The sequence below is a fragment of the Caloenas nicobarica genome, chromosome 8 (genome assembly GCF_036013445.1).
Source record: "Caloenas nicobarica isolate bCalNic1 chromosome 8, bCalNic1.hap1, whole genome shotgun sequence".
NCBI classification, from domain to species: Eukaryota; Metazoa; Chordata; class Aves; order Columbiformes; family Columbidae; genus Caloenas; species Caloenas nicobarica.
Window position 1 is genome coordinate 2,705,141 of NC_088252.1, and position 22,934 is coordinate 2,728,074.

The window sequence follows — 22,934 nt, forward strand, 5'->3', positions numbered from 1 at the left end:
CTGGTGAGGATTATTGTGCCACGCTGATGCTCTGAGACCTGGGGTGAGGCTGCTGGGCTGGCGTCCCGCTACAGATTATACATTTTGGAGATTTTGCAGTTAAAGTTGGGGTTTAACTAATGATTGGCTTTTTAGTCTCGCTTTTTTTGCCCATTCTGCTTAAAAAAATAACGGTTCTCGTGTAAGAGGTCATTCTTACACCAAGGACAAAACCCAGGAAGCTGGAAAAACAAAAATAACCCCCTAATAAGTTTAACGCACCCTCCAATATATGCACACCCCAAAATACACTTCTGTGCTATTCAGACCCATTAAATGGCTGATTTCTGCAATTTTAAATTGATTTTGGATGGAATCACAGCCGCAGGATTTCTATAGATGGTGAGGAATTGAGTCTGTGGGTTCAGTTTAACCCTAATGAAGACCAAAGCTATTAGGGGATATATAGTTCATTTCTAACTTCATTCTGTTCAGCTCTTTAGAGTTTATCTGGATATTTACCTGTGTGACTACATAGGCTTCCCTTTCTTTCTTTTTCACCATGTAGCCTTCAAATGTCCAGACCTGGCTGTAAAACAACTCCAAAGGCAGCACTGGAATGATGGTTGAGCTGCGAAAAACACTGAGACGCTTTCTCCTCATCTGTTTGGAAAACAGAGTTGACACTAGCATGACAACAACTAATATCTCTGCCTTAAAGGACACTTTAATTAATGAAGGATTACACTTAATTGCCTGAGCAAAGCAGAAAACAACCCGAACGAAGGCAGGGATTAAACAGATCAATATCCAAGGAAGGCTTCCAGCACAACGGTTGAGGCGGCAAGAGGAAAAGTGAATGATTTGCACCTGGTCACCTGTTGGAATTTTCTCAAACAGTTCATTTATTTATGAGAAACCCACCATTAATAGAGACTAGCAGGCAAAGGAAAACAAAACCCAGCATTTTTTGGCTTGGTGTGCTGTTCACACTTTCAATAAAATTGCCGGTTGGTTTGGTTTCTTAAACTTAAAACATCAGAAGATGCTGCTTTGAAGTATTTTGTCACGGATTTCCCAGAACCCAGTTAACGTCATCAGATCATCAATGAAGTTCAAAACAAAAAGGACACATTTATAACATTTGCTAACTTCAGGGAGTTGCACACGCTCTTCTGCAACCTCAATCGGCGCTCCGCTCTCTTTCAAACACATACAGTGGGAAAGTATCGCGTTACAAGCAAAGAAAGGCCAAAAAACGGTTTCATAATAGCAACAGATAAAACAATCTAGCGAGAACATTCCTTCTGCTGAGCAGAGGGGAAACTCTTCACCAGCCTCAGCTTCCCCACATGTAAATTCGAATTCTTTTGAATAATGTTAACTTTAAACTCGATGGGAAGACAGTATTTGGCAGTCCCTCTAAAAATGGGGGCAGACAGTCACAGCCAGGCAGGGCAGTTATGTGAATCTTTAATTACCGTTATGTCATTACCGACAACTCCAGTTTTCAGTTGCTTTTCCCCCTTTTGGTTTAACTTTCTCCATCAGAACTGTCGTCTGGGGAACTATTTTTTAAATTTTATGTGGTTTCAATCAGACTCGAAGCATTTTGAGTATGAAAACTAATTAGCACTAAATAGAGGTAATATTACCGTACAAGAATAAAGTCGTAGAACACAGAGAAAACAAAAGTATCTTTTTCCTAACGACACAGAGAGTCAGATCTGCAGAAGCGAGCTCTGTGAACAGAGGCGCACGCACCCCACAACCTCTTCTCCTGTTGGCATCTGTGAAAGATCCTTGGCTTTGGCAGCTGAACAACCTCTTTTTCCCACTCTATCTAAAAAAGCAGTTGGTATACGAGATGGAAAGTGTGTCTGCAAGACTGCTTGTCCACTTATACTCTCGTTAACTGTCGTGCAAACAAGGCAATTCAACAAATCCCCTAAAATCCAGGAACACGCTGCCATTGAACACAATAGTGGCTGCGCCGAGTGAAGCTTCAACCTTGCAGTTGCCAGACAGCTGGAAATAGAGACGCAATTTTTTGCTTGTTTCCTCCGTGGAATGCGCATCCTTTCCGTCAAAGGTTCTGAATTCTCATTCTAAGCTCGTCAGTTATTTTTGGTTTTAAATCCTTACAGTATTCACATGCAAAACTACATAAATGCAAGTGCTAGAAAATAAACTGGAGTCAAGAGAAGAGCAATTACCATTTTTCAATCTGGGGGCATATTAAAACTTCTCAGAATACACAACTTTGTGACTGAAAGGAATTTCCCTCAAAACCAACGACTTAAAACCTGTTTCCAGGGAGCTTTGCCTAACACAGGAGAAAGCGCTACCACTGTTTTCATTTTCAACCCCCCACCTGCCTGTGGTTCTGTTGACCTACTCTGAAACTGAGCCTTTAAACATCTGCACGATCGTCTTTTGCTTATTCTTGGGCAGCGAACAAATATCATTCGCATCACTGGTATTAACCACGCAATTCAAAACCTTTCCTCCCTTGATGCTGGGCGATTTCATGTGGACTCGGGTAGGGGACTGCCAGTTTTCATTGCAAGACCCTTTCCGAGTCTTGCGGTGATTTGTCTCAGCCTGGTTTTTCGGTACCTTTGAATCTTTTGCCACCTTAGAACTTCCCCTCCTAGCAGGAGAGTCTTTCACAGGTGGAGGAGGTTTGGTGCGCAGAAGATACTGATCCGGAGAGCCCTTTTGGCGATTAAGTGTCCTTTCCTCCTTGTTGATCTGTTTTTGGAGCTCCACGGCCAGAAGCCTGTCCTGCTCCTCTTGCATCCGCCTTTCATAGAACTCCTGCTCAAACGCTTTCTGCATTTGCAAGTTAAAATCATTGATCTGCCACCCTTGGTCCTCTAAGGTTTCCGGAAAAGTTCTTCTCCTCTTATCAAGCACGCACAAGTCAACCCCTGCGTCGGCTGCTGGCTCTGGCGACTTTCTTTTTGGTGTCTCCTTAGTGTCCTGCAGTCTCTCTGGTTTCTCTTCATCTGAGTGTCCAGCCACACTCATCAGATCACGTATTACACTTTTGCTGTCAGAGCGCACAGAATTTGGTGCTGACTCAATACAGGCAGAGTTTTGAGGGTTTATGCTTTCTACACGTGTTAAATTGCCACCGTCTGACTCAATTCCATCGTCTTCTCCTTTGGATCTACCAAGAACTGTTCTAGACCCTTCCCCTTTTGTGATTCCATGAAGCTCATCTGGAAGTTCATCTCCTAAACTATTTGGCCCCGGTGTTTTGTCCTGTTTGACAGCGGCAGTTTCCTCTGAAGCTGAGGCACTGAAATAGTTCATGCACGATTCCAAAAATGAATCCTTAGCACTGGAATCTTTGATCACACCGGTCAGCTGCGGAGACAGCGTTGGCATTTCCTCTTGCCCATCCTGCCACGCGGAGCTGTTGCCTTCATTGCTGCCGATATCCTGCAGAAAAGGGAGAGACCGCTAATAAAATAAATTTATCAAAAGCCAATGGGGAGGAATAAAACGCAAATCGCACTTCTCATAGCCGCGCTGCTCGTAACTACTCTGGGATATTCACCTGGATTCTTCTCTTTTAACAAAATACATAGTTGTTTAATAATAAATCAGCTGTTCAAGGTATTAGCCTGCTCATCTTGTGAAGCCTGACAGGAAAGATCAGACAGTCTAGGACGAGAGGAAACAGCCTCAGGTTGCGCCAGGGGAGGTTGAGGTTGGATCTGGGGAACAATTTCTTCCCCAAAGGGCTGTGGGGCATTGGAACAGGCTGCCCAGGGCAGTGCTGGAGTCACCATCCCTGGAGGGGTTGGACAGATGGAGATGAGGTTCTCAGGGACATGGGGCAGTGCCGGGGGTGGGAAACAGTTGGACTTGATGGTCTTGAGGGTCTCTTCCAACCAAAATGATTCTATGTGGAATGATGAAAATCAGAGAGCAACCTCCCCCAGAGAGCTCCAGAACAGTTGTTTAAGTTTTATACACCCAGAGCTCGCTGAGGACGTTGACGTAAGGTACGTGTAAGGCTATAGAAGGTAACTCTGGAAGCAAGCCATGGGTGTGCATCTGCAGTCTGGCTAGCACGGTTCGTTCCCCTTCTGCTCTGAGGAATTGTGAACACTGAAGGTGGCTCAAAAAGCACAAAATAAATCACCCAGCGCTGGTGTGCAAGGGGAACATAGGATTGGCAATTCTATAGGCAAGGGGAAAATAACCCATCACTACAAACACTGAGATTTATAACAAAATGATTCTAGTTACCACAGAGCCAGAGTCACTCCTGCCTCTTTCTGTTGTTCTGGAGAATGATGCTGGTCCCAATGGATGATGAAGCTTTGGAGACAGATACCTTAAAGGAAAAAAAAAAGGAAGTATACCTTTAAGACTTTTTTTTCTTGAATTGTCAGTCACTTGCATTAATCAAGATCTTTGGGTTCATTCTGACAAACAAGAACAACCAGAGAAGGGCAAGTGTTTCCCTTCTCCTCTGTATTATCCCATGAGGAGACGTTTTAACAGTTTAAATGCCCCCCAGATTATCCTGGGAAGTTGGACTATGGGATTCCAAAAAAGCAAATGAAGCAGAGGGACCAAGACACAGATCAATACTTAAGATAATAATTAAAGAAGAAAAACGTGAATGAATTACTTCTGAATGTCTCCAGAGTTGCTCGATTTGTTCTTCATCTTGCACAAACTAGCTGGGGATGTTTGGGATGGCGAAGGACTGCTGAGCCGGTGTCCTTTGGAGTCGTCATTCTTCAATGACAAATAAAAGTAGCATTATATAAAACAAAACGCAACACAAACCGGAGAAAACTCAGAGAACTACTCTGTTTCTGCTGCAGAATTACTTTTGTCCAAAGAATTCTAGAACTGTCAGTAATAGGCAGTTATGGAATAAGACATGTTACATGTTCGGTACATTTTCTTGTATCTGGCATCAAGGGACAAGAGGTTTTGCTCAAATAAGTACACAGGTTTCATCATTAGGACTATTATTAGGCAGCAAAAACAACCAACCAAAATCCCCAAACAAATTAACAAACAAACAAAACCCCAAAACATAAGGTAAAGTTTCATTGCACACTCCTTTTTTCCAGTACGCGCTGCAAGCGTTGCTTTCTTCCAAAGAAGTGTTTTTTAAATCATGGGGAAAAGGAAAAATTCAGAAGAAAACCGACGTTTTAAAATATTTCACAGTGAAAACACCCAGCGCACGTTTCAAGTGCATATTACACAGGCAGAAATGTTTGGGGTATTTCACCCTCCCATTGGTTCTTCACGAGTTAATTGTCAATCAAGGACTTAAAGTACTGGGGGCTGACGACAGCTTCCAACTGCAATTAAAATAAGTGTAAATTACTCAAAATATTAACTTTTGCTCTGAAAAGCCTAAGTTTTCTAACTCACCAGACTGTTACTCAGCTGCCAGGCCAACTCTTCATCTTGCTTCAGCTGTTTCTCCATCTCCCTCCGTCTCTCTTCTGCCAGCTTGTGCTCCTCCTCCTCCTCTTCTGCTAGGAGCTGCTGAATATATTCCTCACTCGCCTTGTTCTCCTCTTGTTCATGCGCTCTCCTTTCTGCCTCCACCTAAAAAGAGGGTTTTTATAAGGTTACTACTGTAGGACCACACTTTACACTAGAAACTCTCAGCTGATGCTTCTGAAACGCGAACAATCCGCTATTCGCACAGTCTGTGCACTTCAAAGCCAGTATTTAACTACACAACTCCCCAAAGATGTAAGAATTAAACAGATACTGTGTGTGGTCTCTTTGGTTTGATAACAGTCACCTATCTTTGGGTTTCTGTAAGTCGGCACTGTTAACTGCGCTTAGCACACAAGGCTGAAATTCATTTATTCACCTTTGAAAATTCTAGTAACAAAAACTAAGATCGCCAAATACATGGATCACAGATAAACTCAAATTCAGACTCTTCGTAAGGCTGGAGGTCAGCTACACCACAGCATTTGCTCAATCTGCTTGTATCATCATGTCAATATTAGCACACGAAGCCTAAAAGTGCATCGTTCTTCCGAGTCCTTCTGCTCTCTTGAAAAGCACAAAACCCAAAGCAGCAGACCAGGAATTTCAAATCTTCCTTGGGAAACCAATTCTCAGCAACACCACCAGGACAGCAAAGAACAAATACAGCTTTCTGAACTGGGTAATGGCATTTGCTTCGGAGAAGAATGTCAAGCTCTAATCAATCTTATCCCGTAACTACCATAACAGAGAATCTCAGTCCTCTATTTCATGGACTTCGTGTTCTTCTAACAACCAGCAACAGGGCTCTGGGGGAAAGGAGCATTCTGGTACTGCTTCAACCATAGTTCTTACTACTGCTGTGTCTGAATTGGAGGAAGAGGGATCCTTTAGATCCTTAGACAAACTAAGATTTCTTAAAAATATTTTCTGATTTTCAAATCACGGACTCATATTGGTTGGAAGAAACCTTCAAGATCATCGAGTCCAACCGTTCCCCCACCCCTGGCACTGCCCCATGTCCCTGAGAACCTCATCTCCGTCTGTCCAACCCCTCCAGGGATGGTGACTCTAGCACTGCCCTGGGCAGCCTGTTCCAATGCCCCACAGCCCTTTGGGGAAGAAATTGTTCCCCAGATCCAACCTCAACCTCCCCTGGTGCAACTTGAGGCCATTTCCTCTCGTCGTGTCGCTCGTTACTTGGAGCAGAGACCAACACCCTCCACGCTACAACCTCCTTTCAGAGAGTTGTAGAGAGTGGGAAGGTCTCCCGAATGAACACAGATAACACAGGGAGTGAGAAAATAGGAAAGAAAACGCTGTATTTTCATTACCCAAGTTCATCTAATTGTGGTATGTTGCTCAGGGAAGGAAATCAAGAAGACCAAAGCCAAACAATTCCAAATTTTTACATTTGCTAGTCCGAAATACTTTATGTGTACCCAAGGACCTATAAAAGGCATTTCAGGTGACTCTCTAACCCTGAACGACTGTTCTGCAGCGTTTTGGGAAGCGCGAGATACCAGCTAATGGAGACTGGCCCAAGCGCTTGGCCGCGTAGGATAAAACTTAATTCATGCTTTGGGAATGACCAGTGTGTTCTTGCAGCAGCAATGGCTTTTTAAGTATCTTTCTTCTTCATTAAGTAACATTACTACTGTTTCTGGGAACAAAGAAGATAACTAGATACAAAGTATTTATGCTTTTAAATATATATTTTTAGACTTACCTTGCTAATCTCTGCTTCATATTCCTGCCTCAGCTCCCCAGGCTTGCTCAGCTGGTGCTGCGGACGGGGGACACAGACTACATGAGAGGAAGGAAAAAAAGAATTGAGGAACAAAGCAAGACCACGACAGTCAATAATGAAACATTTTAACAAAAGTTCACCTCCATACCCTGTCAGGGGAACGATTTGACTTAAATCAAGTGCTGTGGGAAAAAAAAAGCACTTTTTGTTACAAGGAAACAAAATAAAAAAGCACTGCGTTACAGAGGGGCACAAACGGTCAGTGTTTTCCAAGCACTGTATAGAAAACAAATATATACGCAGACCATAGCTTACATCTTTTGCTTTTTGTGATTAAAAATACTTCATAATACCACAAGTGGAACAACATGTCATACAGCCAACCTACTGACTAGGGTCCCCCAACAGAGCTTACAACATAATAAACCCCCAAATCCTTCTTCAAAGATTTCACTTCATTTTCTCTGACATCACAATTTTAGGCTCGGAGACTCCTGCAGAGACTGAAGCCCTGGAATTTCTAACCAGGCTAATTAACAGCATCGAAGAGTTGACAAACTTTTAACCATTTCGCTTACTTGATAGTGATAAACAAACACACACACAAATACTCCACTTACAGATTTTACGGCAGGAGTTGTACCAGTAAGGAATTACCGCCTTTGCCAGGCAGCCACCCACCGCTGCTTTGTGCAAAATGCATGAGCAGATACCCACTTAAATCAGAGAATATAACCTGCTCTCTACAAAAAAAGGCTTCGCAATCCCCTGTCACAGGAGAGCTCTGACACTGCCCTTTCCAGCAGTAACACAGCCCATCTACGCGCAGCTTCTTATTTCACAACATCCAAAGTCCGCAAACAGTAACTACTTTCGTAAAGCAGGGACATCCCAGGACAAGGGATGTTCTACTTACTTTCCTCCTCCAAATCCTGTCCGTTAATTCTCTGCTCACACTCCTTTGGGTAATTCTTCTGAATCTTTTCCCAGAGCTCCCAGTTGACAAGAGTATTCCTGCGGGCATTATATCGCGCCCAGGAGGAGACTCGACGCCGACAAAAAGGGCAACAAAGACTGGCCTTTTCAACGGTCAGCTGGAAACAGGAGTTGCAGAGGGTATGGCTGCACGGCAGCGTCACGGGCTCCACGAAGATCTCCATGCAAATTTGGCAGAGGCAGTCGGACAAGGAAAGCGGAGCCTCCAATTTCTTCGACATAGTGACTCGAAGCAGAGGAACAAGACTAGCACAGCATCAGTACCTGAGAGCAAACAGAAACATGTGTTTTGCTTCCTGTAAGGAATATTAAACAAAATAGAAAATGATCAGTTTTCCAGCTACTTTAGTGGATTTTAGAAGTCTGCTGAAGTGGTTACTTTTGCTCACGTTCCAAGAGATTCTCAGCTTTCAGAGGAAAACGCGGGGCTTTCCAGAACTCACGGAGAAACTGTAGCAGGTTTTCCTACAGCAGTTTCCTCTGAGTCGTAACAGGTGCTTTGGGGATAGCAAGGAGGCGGTAAGGAGAGGAGGGAAAGAAGGCGCGAGTTCTTCCAGCACGTACTCTGTTAGCGATAAGCTACACTCACGTTTCGTGGGTGTGTCACCACAGTTACCTTAACCTTCCATTCAGTGTAAGTCAATTCAGATTTAACCTTCCATTCAGTCAGTTTCTCAGTATATGTGTGTCCTTCAAAAGCTGCTTCTGTTACAGACTCAGCTCCACGTTCTGAAGGTGAAATAAAACTTTCCTGCGCAGCAGAGGAGAGGAGGTTCTTCCTTGTTCTTTCGTTTGCTTAAGCTGGGACTAAAAAGTCAAAAACACTTTTTGTTAATGTAAGCGAAGAACCAAGAGATGCAATCAGCGCTTATCTTACAACTTTAACTTCAGTACAACCTAAAATGGTGGGATTATCACCAACCCTCCTCACAGGATTGTTCCACTGGGCCCAGAAATACTGTGGAACAGAAAATAAAAAAATTAAAAAATAAAAAAAAACCAAACAAAACCAAACATAGCAAAAAGGATAAAACTACTATTTTTTTTCGGTTACAGAGACTTCAGAAAGCTCTCGCAAGCTTCCTAAAAGCAGCCACCTTCAGAGGGACGGGAGGCCCTTCTGAGAGACAGCAACTTCAGTCACACAGGAACTCGACGTGGAGACAAACGGCCTTTAAGTCGGGTTTTATTGTTTCTGCTCTCCCCTTGCTCCCCAAACAAAGCTTTTATTCTCTAAACAGGGCCGCCGGGTGCCATGCAGCGGGCACAGCCCCGCACCCCCCGCCGGGCCCGGCCGGCAGGGACGCGGCTCCACGGCCCCGGCCGCCCCCCGGCCCCGCTCACCCCGGCCCCGCAGCGCTCACGGCGAAGCGTCGGCACCCACCGAGCTGCAGCTCCACGGCGGCGGCGCGGCGGCCGGGCCGGCCCCGGCGGCTGGCAGGGCCGCGGGCTCCCGCAATGGCGGCCGCCGAGCCGCTCCCGCCCGCCCCTCGCTGACGAGCCGCTCCCGCCGCCCGGGCTGGCGCTCCTCCTCCGAGCCGAGCCTGCCGGGACACAGCGGGGCCTCAGCCGGGGAGGGCGGGCCCGGCCCGGGTAACGGCCTCCCGCAGCCTCACCCAGCGACCCGCGCCAAAGGGCCCGGGGGCGTTGGTGACGGTGGCTGAACACGAGCCAGCGTGTGCCCAGGTGGCTAAAAAAAGGCACCAGCGTCCTGGCTGGTACCAGCACTGGTGTGGCCAGCAGGCCCAGGGCAGTGACCGTCCTGTGCTGGGCACTGGGGAGGCCAAACCGCGAACCCTGGGGGCAGTTCTGGGCCCCTCACGCCAAGAAAGGCCTTGAGGTGCTGGAGCGAGTTGAGAGAAGGGAACGGAGCTGGGGAAGGGGCTGGAGCACAAGTGTGATGGGAGCGGCTGAGGGAGCTGGGGGTTCAGCTGGAGAACAGGAGCTGAGGGGAGACCTTCTGATCTCTGACCTGCCTGAAAGGAGCTTGGAGCCAGGGGGGGTCGGGCTCTGCTCCCCAGGAACAAGCGCCAGGACCAGAGGAAACGGCCTCAAGTTGCGCCAGGGGAGGTTGAGGTTGGATCTGGGGAACAATTTCTTCCCCAAAGGGCTGTGGGGCATTGGAACAGGCTGCCCAGGGCAGTGCTGGAGTCACCATCCCTGGAGGGGTTGGACAGACGGACATGAGGTTCTCAGGGACATGGGGCAGTGCCAGGGGTGGGTTATGGTTGGACTCGATGATCTTGAGGGTCTTTTCCAACCAAAATGATTCTGTGATTCTCCGGTTCCTCCCATCCCCATCACCCTGCTGGCCCCACTCATCCTCAGATGAAGGACGGGGGGGCTGGGGCACACCTCTGTGGCAGAAAGAGGTGCGATTCCTGACCCTCCATGGGCACATGATTCTATTGCCTAAACAAGTATTTCAGCCATGAAGAGTCACCAGTGGATCCTGCTGAATGGCAGCCTGACTAGAGCCTGTTTCCCCGGGTGTGCGGGAAGCAAGAGCTGCTCCAGAAACTTTCAGTCAGAAGATGGAAACACTAAATATGTGCATTAACAAAGCCTAGCCTGGCTGCTAAAAATGTGAATCTTGGAGAAAGTAATCATGGTGCTAATGAGTTGGGTTTTTTTTTCTTTCACTTACTGTGGGACAGTTATACACGAACAGGCTTGGTGTCCCTACTATCTTGGAAGCAACGTGGCTGGTTTTAAACAACTTAAATATTTCATAGACTGCGCGGTTGGTTTTGATTTGTAAAGAAAACTATCCAAGGAACCGTACTTTTTCCTCATATTGCCCATTTCTGCAGTAAACAGCAATCCCGACGGGGAAAGGTAAATACATTGGTACAGGTTGCACAGCCCCGCGTTGGAGCGCGTCCACAGTCACGCCAGTGTCACCTGCACGACGAGGACCGTCCCGTCCCTCCCTTGTGCTCACCTCTCCCCCGGCGCCCATGTCCACGGCGTGTCCTGGCCCAGCTCCTTCTCCAGCAGCTCAAACTTCTGCGCCAGCTCCTGCAAGCTGGAGTCCAGGTCTGCGAACTGAGCCTCCACGGTCTGCAGCTTGGTTTCTACCCTGAGGGACGGAAAAGGAGGACATTTCCTCAGGACGTGGGTGCCAAGCGGTGCTGCTTTCTGCTGTGACAGTGGGGGACATTTACGTTGCACTGGGAACAGCTCCAGACCCTGTTCTGAGGCTCCTCCCAAGCTGTATCACAACATACACCACTAGAAATGAAGTTTTTTTGACACGGCCCATGTCTTTTTTTGCCCTCTCCTGGTGCAGAAGTGTTATAACTTGTAAATACAGATTCAAGATTTATATTTAGACGCGCCTGCAGGTGTCAGCCATTTGCATTAGGGGCAGAGTTGTTTAATACATTTTGAGGTGATTTGCGCTTCTATTTGTAGCACCATGATCTTTTGAACCATCTTAATTTAGAATCATAGAATCATTTCGGTTGGAAGAGACCCTCAGGATCATCAAGTCCAACCATAACCCAACTCTAGCACTAAACCATGTCCCAAAGAATCTCATCTAAACGCCTTTTAAACCCCTTCAGGGATGGTGACTCCACCACTGCCCTGGGCAGCCTGTTCCAATAACTCTTTCTGGGAAGAATTTTTTTCCTAATATCCAATCTAAACCTCATTGACATTGAGAAAAACTTCTCATTCCTTCCCAAATTTAAAACAACGCAAATAATAAACAAGCCACCCACAGTGTTTCTCTTCTCCCATCAGCTCGTCCTGCTCTGGTTGTTCCTTTTATGAGACTGTCCTTCTGCAGAACATCTCTGGGATAAGAAGACCTTCGTGAAAAAATAAGAAAACTGCTTCATAGCTGGTATTTATTAGCTGCTTTTTTGTTAATTAGTATATCAAGTTTTTCCTTATTTAAAAAAAGAAAAGAAGAAAAAAAGAAAAAGGTACGTCTTTGTACTCTCTTAAATTATAATCCTCAAGATGGGGTTTTGAGTTTGAGCTTCCACTCCACTTTTGCTTGAGAAAACTGCCCAGTTTAAAAGAACTTTAGGGATGAAGTCTGAGGGAATGCAGCTATTTATGCTTCGTACCCATCTGCTGCTCATCACTCTTTACTAGGCTTCTGTTTTCTGTGAGTGGTTTTTGTAAAGACAGTTTTAATTTCCTCAGTTTGCTGATTTATGTCGAGGTGTGTTCTAGAGAATCCCGAGGAACTCAAGGCTACCAAAATATGCATCATTCAAAATTCCTTCCTAAATATCGAACAAATACCTTGCTACTATGTACTTGACGAGTGATTTACTACAACATCAGCTCCTCCTGATAGACTTGTGTGATTTTTCTTTGCATTTTACTGGCAGAACTTCAGGCTGTATCGGTTAAACAAAAAGTATACCATTGCTGAATTTCATTTTATTTCTTCAGCATTTCTTCATCCCCAGTTTGCTCCACTGCTTCTGTTACTGTCATTATTGTATTGTTGTAATGTTTAGGGAATTGGGCTCTGGACTCTGATCTACCTGTGTTAAACACTGTATTAAGGTCTTTACCTTGCTTGTGTGGCCCTATTTTATCTTTGACTCAGCTTTTTTTATAAGGACAAAATACACTGTAGCATTCTGGTGACGACATTAAAAAAATAAAATTTAAAAAAATAATAAATTAAATTTAAAAAACACCAAAAGAAACCCCCTCCAAACAAGCAGAGATTAACTTTAGTTTGTATAAACTGCAGATTAAATAATTTACCAAGTTTTCCCTTCTTTCGCACATATTCCACAATAGAACTTGGAGCTTGTGTGATGCAGAAATGCAGATAGTTCGGAAGAATTGGAAGAGCTGTTATGTTATGAAATGGAGAAGTTCCAGATCCACTTCATACCTACAGCTGCACATGCAGAGAACAACAATCCAAGGGGATAATACGATGTGGTAGCACAGAAATCCCAATTAAAAAGTTTAACGAATAACACCGTGCAAGCGCTCTTCCAGAGAGAAGGGGGAATTGTCAGAAAATAAATATAGTCTTCAAGGTTTGCTGTCCTGGGGAAGATACTTTTTGATACTGATAGCAGCTTTTAATCAAGGTAAATAAACTTTCTAACGGCCCGTTCTTGCGAAAGTGAAGTTATCAAAGATCTCATCGTTAAGGCCACTGTCAGTGCTGTAGTTGTTTTTCAGCAGCTTTAGTATTTGACCGGTTTCATTTTTCCAGCACTTTCTTGATCTGGGGTATATTGCCTGTCTGTAAATGACTCTTGTGTATTTTTAAGCATCTGTGGGAAACATTTCAGCACTTGCTAAATTTGGTTCTGTTCAGTTACACCACGGTACGAGTGATCTCCATAACTCATCTTCTACAGCTCTTTTTTCCGACAGAATTCGAGTTTGCTGCCGTTTCATGACCCACGTTCTGAATGAAATGAGATAAAATGGATGAAACCTCCCTCTCCCATTTCAATCACGACCTCTAAACGCTTTCTCCTTTCATGTAAGTGAAGCTACCACCGAGTTGGTGACCTCTGATGTCTGTGTAGCGTAGCACCAACCACATCCCCATTCTTCACCAAAGAGCTGTTCGAGTTTTCTTCTCGTCAGGATACAGAACAGACTTATAAGATTGGCAGTAAGAGATCTAGCGCTCCCGCTTTTCTGAACGCGGGAATGTGTGCGTAACCTTATTTCTGCTGTTCAAGCATTTACAGAAAATGACACTTTAGAGCTGCCACATCGGTTTTATTTTCCAGGCCAATGCAGAGCCCCACACTTCTCTACAGCTCTTCCTGCACTTCAAGCGGTTTCACACAGACTTAATTTTCACTTTTTCTTTCAGGAGTGGTTCCCATGTTTCTGTTTCTCTGCTCAGGTCTCTAATTAATCTTTTTTTTCCAGTTACTGTTGTGTCAATCAGGAGTCGTAAAAGCCGCTGGTGAACAATGTCAGTGTCTTGACCAGAGGAGCAGTTTCTTTAAGTCTATCAGCTGGTGTTAGTTTATAATCATTAATTTCATGATCAGAAGTACTTCATTCCATTCTCTGTGATATTCTCGATAACAATAATTTTTGCTACAGATAAACCAGAGTTCTATGTACGACATCTAAGTTGACTTACACATTTCTTGCTTGATACCATTTGCACAGTACTTTTAAAGGTAGTATATGAAAATCCAGAAGTGAAAATCCCCCGAGAGGGAACACTGTCTCACCTGCCCCGAACTGTGGAGAATTCCAGACCCTTTTTCAAGTCTTTTTTCCTAAAAAGCCAAGCTCATGCCTTGCATTTGATCCCGCGGTTGTTGTCTGCCCAGCTGGTTAGAGACTGTTGCGCTGCAGCCGGACACGTGGGCCCGATTGTTTGACATGAAGCCAATGAACCTGTTGGTCAAGGGCTTCGAAAATGGAGTGTGAATCAGCGTCACCTCTGTCCCAGTTCCCCAGCGACAGTGATTTTCTTTCTTTAAACTTATAAGAAAGGTCCATTCTCGGGGTTTTTTTTTGTTAATGATAACAACTTCTTATCTTTGAACCCTCCAGACTCTGGGTCATTTTCACAAATTCAGAAGTTCACCCCAAATCTCCCATTTACAACAGGACCACAGCAGAGCACGAACCCCAATTTCCCACTACCCACAATGGGCTTGCGGCTCTGTCCCCCCTCCCACCCCAACAAGGAGAAACAGCAGGTTCATTAATTACTCCCTTCCCATATACCCACAATGTACATTTACATCCTATTACCCACGAAAACTTCCCAAGGAAATGATCACACCCCTTCAGTGACCTGTTCAATGTCTCCTTCAGGGAGTGCAGAGAGATGCTGGCTTTAGCCATCCCACCCGAGGACAAGAAGAGAAGAAATAAAAGCTGGAGCGGGTTTGATCCTGCCTCCCGAAGCAGGCGGCAGCAACAGGGACCAGGGATCTGACTCCTGCCACAGGCTGGTTGTATCGAGGCTTTTTATAGACCGTATATCCAAATATAGGTCAGAGATGCACAGCCACACGCTCATGAACACGTTACACACTGAACTACACATCCAGAGCGCTTCCACTGACCCACTGATCCTGTCTTCACACGCAAAATTCATTTAGAGGTGACACAAGAAGGGGGTGTCTACACTATTCTGCTTTTTTTTTGCTGCGTTTTCGCTTCATTTTGTTGTCGTGCCCACCAGTTTGTGGCTTGGGCCAAAGCCTCCTGCTGTTAAAGGCAGTACAACCAGGTTGCTTTGTTGCTTTTGTATTTTTTTCTGCCATCAGATTTAGATGAGAGTTGTATTTGGTTTGAGGATGAAGGATATTTAAGCCAAGACGGTTGGAATCTCTTCCATAACGGATGGACAGCCAGCACAACCAGCTCATGGTTTTTTGGGAGCTGGGTACGCAAAACAAAGAGCTGGAATTTTCTTCTATCTAAAAGACAAAAAGGCGGCAGACAGATAATGTGTGTTTGGTAACAGCACGCTGGTGAAACAAGACAGCACAGCAGTGAAGTGGATCTTCAGCCAGTACTACGCATTCGGTTTTGGGAAAGGTTAAGGACAGCCTGAGGAAAAAAAATGAAGCTTTTTTTTCTTTTAATTATTTGCCCGTTCCATGGGAAATTTAGCATGAACCAAACACGTCAAGAGCTGTGGCGTTCCCACTCAGTTACACTCTCCCCACCCTTCAACTTGCAAATGAAGAAGTATTTCTAGCAAGCCAAGTTCTGCTCGTTGTGCTTTTAAAGCTTTGGGAAGACAGCGGAAGTATTTGGGTAAAGAGGAGCCTTTGGCCCTTTGTACTCCCCCGCGGTGGGGTACACAACACCCCTTTTGACCCAATTTTGTGTAAGTTGGGCAATATTAGAGTGAGTATAAGCACAAGGGAGCAGTGAGAGAGAAAGCATTTATTGACAAGTGTAGTAGTTATTTTTCCCTGGATTAAACAGCTAACTGCATAAAAGCTGAGCCGTTAAACAGATGTTAACATTTTCTCCTGCTCCTTTGTTTACTGCAGTGTGAAAATCACAGTTAAACTAATTTGATTACTCATTAGTTGATACTTCTCTAGTCTTATATGCAGCTGCTGACAAAAGAATGAAAAATATAATTATGCTATGGCCAGTTTACACTAACTGTGCCACAATTTAACAGGGAGAGTAACGGAAAGCACTGCGATAGTTCAAAATGCAAGGAGCTCAGCATCCTCATTTAGCATTGTGGGTGTCTCTGTTAGCGTGAATTTCTTCCCCAAACCTTAATTATGTCAGCTTAGTCGTGAACTAATATTACCCCTAAATATATTGAAACCTGTTTCACTTAAATTCAAGAAGCAAACCGCCAACCCTGCAAGGAACAGCTGTGGCGAACACCAACAGCTGCTGGAAACCAGAGCGCGGGGCCAGTTACGTGGTGAGGACTCGTGTGAGTTCACAGCAAATCCCTTCCCAAGGACGCAGCAGGTTTCGGGTGGGACTGGCCTCATTTCAAACGCTCCAAGAAGTGGTTTTCCCCCAAAATTCCTATAAACATCTCAGTGTCTAAGGTTCTGGCAATGGATACACAGATATAGAACTACTCTGATCAGCAACTAAGACTCTCTTGGAGCCTGTGATCTCTGCGCAGGAGATCCAGTTCACCTTCTCCCCGTGCTTGATGCTTAGCTTTGGTAAAACTCCAGCCTGGTCATTCGAAGCCACTTTGTTGAGCTTCCCATCTTTTCTGGCAGCAGCAAGTGCTTGGGCTTTCCTTCTCTGCAGAGATTTTGCCGGACTCTTCTGCTGCTTCCCAACATCACCGCTGACATCCCAGAGCAAGACCTTCCCGTCATTTCCTCCAGTCAACAACCAGTAGGCTCCTGGCAGAAAGAGGACCTGCGATACGCCCAAGCTGTGACCTTGAAACTCCAGCTCGCGTTCAAACTTGACCCCGGTGACTCTGAATATTCTGACTTTACCGTCTTGAGCTCCGCAGCCAAAGATGTTGCCGCATGATGCAACAGAGAGGGAATGTGCCAGTGGTGGGTTAAAGAACTGGCCCGCTGGCTGCGGACCGTCTTCCTCCGTTTCGCACTCCTGCAGGTTCGTGGTCCACAAGGGGCGAGCTTTCTGCAGGTTCCACAGCATAACCTTGAGAAAAAGAGCATGAATCGATAATTTGTCCATTTTATGTAAATCAGATCCTTCACTAACAGTAAAAAACAAGCCAAAACCCAACCGCACTTCTTAGTCTAGCAGAACAAAGGCAATGCATGAGTGCAAAGGAATCGAGATGTGTTGTGAGGAGCGGTGGAACTTCACCCAATAACACGGCAAATCTCTCAGCTCTCCCAACCCTCACACTGCCCCACTCAGCGGAGCCAGTGACTCAGACCTTCAGACCACAGAATGGATGAAAAAGCCATTCTAAATGCTTTTGCACTCATCTCAGCAGTAGTAACCATCAATTATTTAAGAGAGACACAGAAACACTAGCACTAAATGGAGATCATTATCATTCTGAATTTTACTTCTGTTTCTGCTACGTACTTGTCTTAAAATAATCACTTCCATGTATGTGTTTGAAAAATGGAACAGCAAATGGCAAACAGTGGCTCAGGCCCTCATTTTTAACAGAAATATATGTATTTTTTTTTAAACAAATGAGTTGGTGCTATTACTATGTCAAGGCAGGGTGTGCTTTTTCTGACGAGATGGGGGAAATTGGGCTTTTAAACTTGCTTTTCAAACACCACCCCTCCTCCAAGCCCCTCAAGCAGCAAGAACTGTGCTTCAAATGAATCCTGCGTCTCTCATAGAGCAATTCCAGTACTATAGATTCATACTGCTCCAGTTAAAAATAATTCTCTCCGTACTTTTGTAGGATCTGAACTGATGAGGAGCATTTTCAAAGCCAACAGATACAAAAGCACAAGTCAGTCTAATGCAGTACCGTTATTAATAAAATAATATTAATTAAAAAGATAATAAAAATATTCCTCCACTAGTCATCTCCAGTAGAAATTACAGGAGTCTTTAAATTCGGGCCACGAAAGAGCTGTCACACGGGCTCTGTGTTTCTGGAATCCAAATCACACTAAGACATCTAAAATATGTTGTTTCCTCTCACGTCTCTGTTTTAGCGACTGCTGTTGCTGTTTCATTAAAACTAGTTTGCTACCGATGAAGGGGAAAACTTTCCACGAGGACTGTGCAGAGTAAACCAGAGAGGCTGTGTCCTAATGCTTAAGGCAAATTCTTGGATTTTCATCATAGCATTGCAACAGCTTTATGAATTCATCAAGTGCTGACAAGTTTTCTGCACACTAAGTATCTTCTGTCCTCATGGCATTTTCCCCACTTCCATGGAACTTCTGAAGAAACTCCAGCAACCTAAATTTCAGCTCTCCTCAGCTACGGCTTCACTGAAGGTTTGACATGCGAGCCCAGAACAGGTTTTGATGCTTGTAGAGCGTGTTACTTGTCCAAAGACATGTTGCAGCACAGCGTTTCAGAGGATTGCAGCACGGCTTCTCTTTGTGAAATGATGTATCTTAAAGCCAGCCTCAATGTGGAAAAAGGCTCTTTTTATCACACAAAAACACACTAACAGATTCCTACTGTTTGGGGATAATGACTTTCACCTAAAAATCAACTTGCCAAGGTACCGTAAACCATACTAAAACTGAAGTCACAAAATTAACCATTTCACTAGCACAGAAGTGGTATATAAATGCTTACAATTCTGATAATAAAAAAGTTTCAGGCCATAAGCTTGCAAATCTGCATTTTAGGGACCTGAAATTAAGGCAGCCATCTAAGGTGCTGAGCATTTTTGCCTCTCTGACTGACACTTTGGTACCTCTGTCTCACAGGACTTCATTTAAAATCCTACATCCACCTTTTAAGTCAACCTATAGACAAAAAAATAAAAGGAATTTGGAAAATTTCTGAAAATTTGACAAAGTTTAAACCGGGCAGATTTCTATCAATCAGCTCCTATTTGGATATATGCACTTGCTGAATTTATATGATCCATGACTTTGATATGGAAAAACACCACTTATACTAAATATCAGCATGTATTTGTTCTAGTAGGTGTTAGATGCACTTGGTTTTAAGAACGTAGAGTGAAACTGTTCAACACTGTCAAAGCAAACTTCACCCTGATACCACTAGAACCACGGAAGCCTTTGTAGAAGTGATAGTTTTAACCTCCAGCTAAACCGGGAGTGTGGTCAGATCTCAACCACTGGAAAGAAATTACTGAGAAACGTCTGTTCTGGGTGGCCAACTTGGCAACGTAACTCAAGACTCCCATTAGCTCCCAGCACATTTATTTTCAGAGCGCTTCCACAAGTGGCGTGCAAAGGACAAAGCTTCCTCTTGATGAGGATAGAGAAGCATAAAAGGCAAGGAACACTTAACACTTCCAAGAGGTTAATCAGAAAAAAGGATAAATTATAAAAATAACTTGTTCTTACAGTGAAACATACCACTTGGAAAGATGTTTATCTACCTGTAGTATTCTTGCTAGAATCTTGTTCGCTTCAAGCATTTTGTGTTTTCCTATCATCTGCATTTTGTCTGCAGCCATAACTGAACGCTAGGGACACGTTCTGGTTTTGTGACCAACAAGGAGCTCATCTGGCACGAGTGTGTTTTGCACCACATTCTGATTTCCCTCCACCCCGCTCACTTTTAGACTGTGAATATTAAAGAAGATAAAAACCAGGAGAGGAACTGCTGAGCAGAAAATGGCACAAACAGGTTCAACACTGTTAGCTTCCCTGCCAAAGCTACTTTAGAAGAGTTAAGGAGCCTTCCGGCGGCTGAGACATACGGGGAGTTACCGTTTCGCTTGTCTAACAACCATCTACTCATATGCAAATCACCTGCATGTCCAGTCCACAGGAAACAAGGCTTTGAGGCCTCTGAGGCCGAAAGACAACAGAGGAGCAGATGTTTGAGTGTCTCAAGGATCGGCTGACTTTCTTTTTTTCCAAGTCTATAACCTTTATGGCCCCCGAGTCATCAGCCGCAGCCAAGAAGCTGTCGGTCTCGTTCACGGAGAGGCAGTTGATCTCCTCCTCGTTCACGTGGAAGCGTTCAGCGGGCTCCTTGAGGGACCGGACATCCAGCAAACTGATAGTTTCTCCATGGGAGGTGTACAGCTTGGTGGGACAGCGGGGAGAGAACACCACAGATGTCACATCGTCCGCCTCTGGGAGCTGGAGCTGTCCCACTGGAGAGCCTGTGCCGTCCCACAGCGTGAGCTCGCCTCCCTCTGCGCCCGAAGCCACCAGCCCTTCCGTGTTTATGTTCAAGCACAATATAGAGGAGGAATGTCCACCAGTCCATTTGGCTGCCATGGCTCAGGGACACCTCTGAAACAAAAAAAGAAAAACGGACTTGAGCTGGTGTTGGTCTCATTACAACAGAAAGCTTATCACAGAATCACGGAATGTCAGGGACTGGAAGGGACCTTGAAAGCTCACCCAGTCCAATCCCCCCGCCGGAGCAGGAACACCCAGATGAGGTTACACAGGAAGGTGTCCAGGCGGGTTGGAATGTCTGCAGAGAAGGAGACTCCACAACCTCCCTGGGCAGCCTGGGCCAGGCTCTGGCACCCTCACCATGAAGAAGTTTCTTCTCATCTTTAAGTGGAACCTCCTGTGTTCCAGTTTGCACCCATTGCCCCTTGTCCTATCACTGGTTGTCACCCAGAAGAGCCTGGCTCCATCCTCCTGACACTCCCCCTTTCCATATTGATCCCCATGAACGAGTCACCCCTCAGTCTCCTCTTCTCCAGCTACAGAGCCCCAGCTCCTCAGCCTTTCCTCACACGGGAGATGCTCCACTCCCTTCAGCATCTTCGTGGCTGCGCTGGACTCTCTCCAGCAGTTCCCTGTCCTTCTGGAACTGAGGGGCCCAGAACTGGACACAATATTCCAGATGCAGTAGAAACAACAAGATCACCCCGCTGACTGTAATGCAAACTTCTTGAAACTCAAGCGTCCAATTAAACCAGGCACCTCTGCAGGTCAGGACCCAAATGAAACTTTGGCTCAGAGAGCATCAACATCAGCCAGGACAGCGTGGTAGGGCAGCGGTGCTGGCACATGTACCTGTGCGGTACGTGGAGTGGATCCGCTGCTCTGACGGGGCTGCTGAGGTACGAGCTGCTTCCTCAGCGCACGAGGACACGGCACAAAACTGGGATATACTGGAAAGGAGCAAGGGGAAGACAGCAAACTGGTAAAGCCTGTCTGCGGGGAAGTCAGTCGCGTTTTTGCAGTCTGGGTGACAGCACACACGTCCGTCTGTCTGTCAGCCAGCTGCCCAGGCGCTGGGCTGTTGAAACAGAGAAATAAACTTAAAAGCAGAGTCAATTATACTGTTAAGCAGCATTCTTTATTTTATCAGTGCTGGGGAACACTGGGGATCATCCTCTATAAGTGCTCCAAACACTGGATGCTCTTGTGCCACTTATGTTCACATAATTATTACATATGTGTTACAATTTTTGAAAATTTTGACATACGATACATCCACACTAAGAAATAATTGATGATGTTATAATTGTTTAGTTTCTTACTTACAACACATCTATTATTAGTTAAATATAAATTAAGCACTCTGCTTCTAAACAACGTATCACTTAATCTTCTGTCTCCCTCTTGTTGTGCAGAAGGATCTAAAACTTGAAAAATATCCCCTCGTTTTACAGGTGGTCAGAAAGCATTGATCATGCCAATTGGGTAATGATGGGTATGTCTTTTGTAACTTAATCACAGTATATGTTAATTTGGCAGCATCTCTTCACGGTCCGTACCTAAATCAGCTTGTAAAGCAGCCTCGCAAAACCTGGAGCAAGAAACTTTTGCTCATCAGAGTGGGATAAACTGATGAACGCTGAAAGCAATTGCCTTAATCGCAGTTTAAAAGCATACAGTTGTGTCAAGAAATTTTAAACTGTTGTGCAGGTGGACTTTGTGTTCCCAAAGTGAAGGTAATTTTCTTGTGGCTGGTAAACACTAATGCATAAACAGATAAACAGTTTAACTTTTTAAAGAAGCATTACCAGCTTAAACCAGGTTTGCAACACGTTTAATTTGGCCTCAAAGCGTGTCCAATGAGCTTACAATGTGCCAGCCCACAGCAGCCCAGACTGTTTAGGGGCCCAAATCCCCAAAAAATTAAGTGAGGGGGAAAAAAAGAGCAACAGAAAACCAGAAGTTTTGTAGAGACGAGCAGGTCGTGAGGGAAAGGGAGCTCACACAGGGCAGGGGCGCGGACAACACGGGTTTGCGGGACGGAGCCACGGCTGTCCCGGCACCAGTTTTATGCCATTATTGGGCTGTTAAAGGGTTGGTTTTTTTTTACATACCGCGTTATGTTTTGCACATGATTTCCGTTGAGCCGAGCCTAAAGAGCAGCCAGAACTCATTCAAACCAGGCAAATGTTCGCCTTGCGGATTAAACAACGACAAGGCCGCTGCGGCCGCCTCACCCGCCGCTCGGGCCGCGCCGCTCCGGCTCTGAGGGAACTTCTCCCGGCCCGGCCCGGCCCCGCCAGGCCCGGCCGCGGGGCAACCAGCCGCCCCCGCCGGCTCCTCGGGGGAGCCCCGCGATCTCCCCGGGAACCGGCGGGAGGGAACGGAAGGGGGACCGGGGCGGGATGAGGCCGCCGCCGCTCCGCGCCGCCTCAACTCACCTCAGCTCCCGTCCGCGCCGCTCCGCGCCGCTCCGCCGGGCGCTCCGCGCA

At 45.5% G+C, this 22,934-nt stretch overlaps 1 protein-coding gene across 11 annotated transcripts; it reads right to left on the reverse strand.

Annotated features, from left to right (window-relative positions):
- Nucleotides 1-704: 704 nt before the first annotated feature.
- On the reverse strand, nucleotides 705-22,929 carry RNF168 (ring finger protein 168). Of its 11 annotated transcripts, none has more exons than XM_065639849.1 (10): nucleotides 14,991-16,716; nucleotides 11,163-11,300; nucleotides 9,116-9,762; nucleotides 8,835-9,025; nucleotides 8,139-8,482; nucleotides 7,202-7,278; nucleotides 5,398-5,577; nucleotides 4,634-4,743; nucleotides 4,246-4,333; nucleotides 705-3,429 (listed from the first exon to the last, which is right to left on the reverse strand). In XM_065639849.1, the coding sequence occupies exons 5-10, from the start codon at nucleotides 8,437-8,439 to the stop codon at nucleotides 2,374-2,376; spliced, it is 1,812 nt and encodes a 603-aa protein (XP_065495921.1). In that variant the 5' UTR covers nucleotides 8,440-8,482; nucleotides 8,835-9,025; nucleotides 9,116-9,762; nucleotides 11,163-11,300; nucleotides 14,991-16,716; the 3' UTR covers nucleotides 705-2,373. The 11 variants fall into 11 exon arrangements, 7 of the variants coding, with proteins under 7 accessions (XP_065495921.1, XP_065495920.1, XP_065495922.1 ...); XM_065639848.1 differs by having other exon boundaries at nucleotides 8,598-9,025; XM_065639850.1 differs by adding an exon at nucleotides 11,947-12,036 and having other exon boundaries at nucleotides 8,139-9,025.
- Between the last annotated feature and the right edge of the window lie 5 nt (nucleotides 22,930-22,934).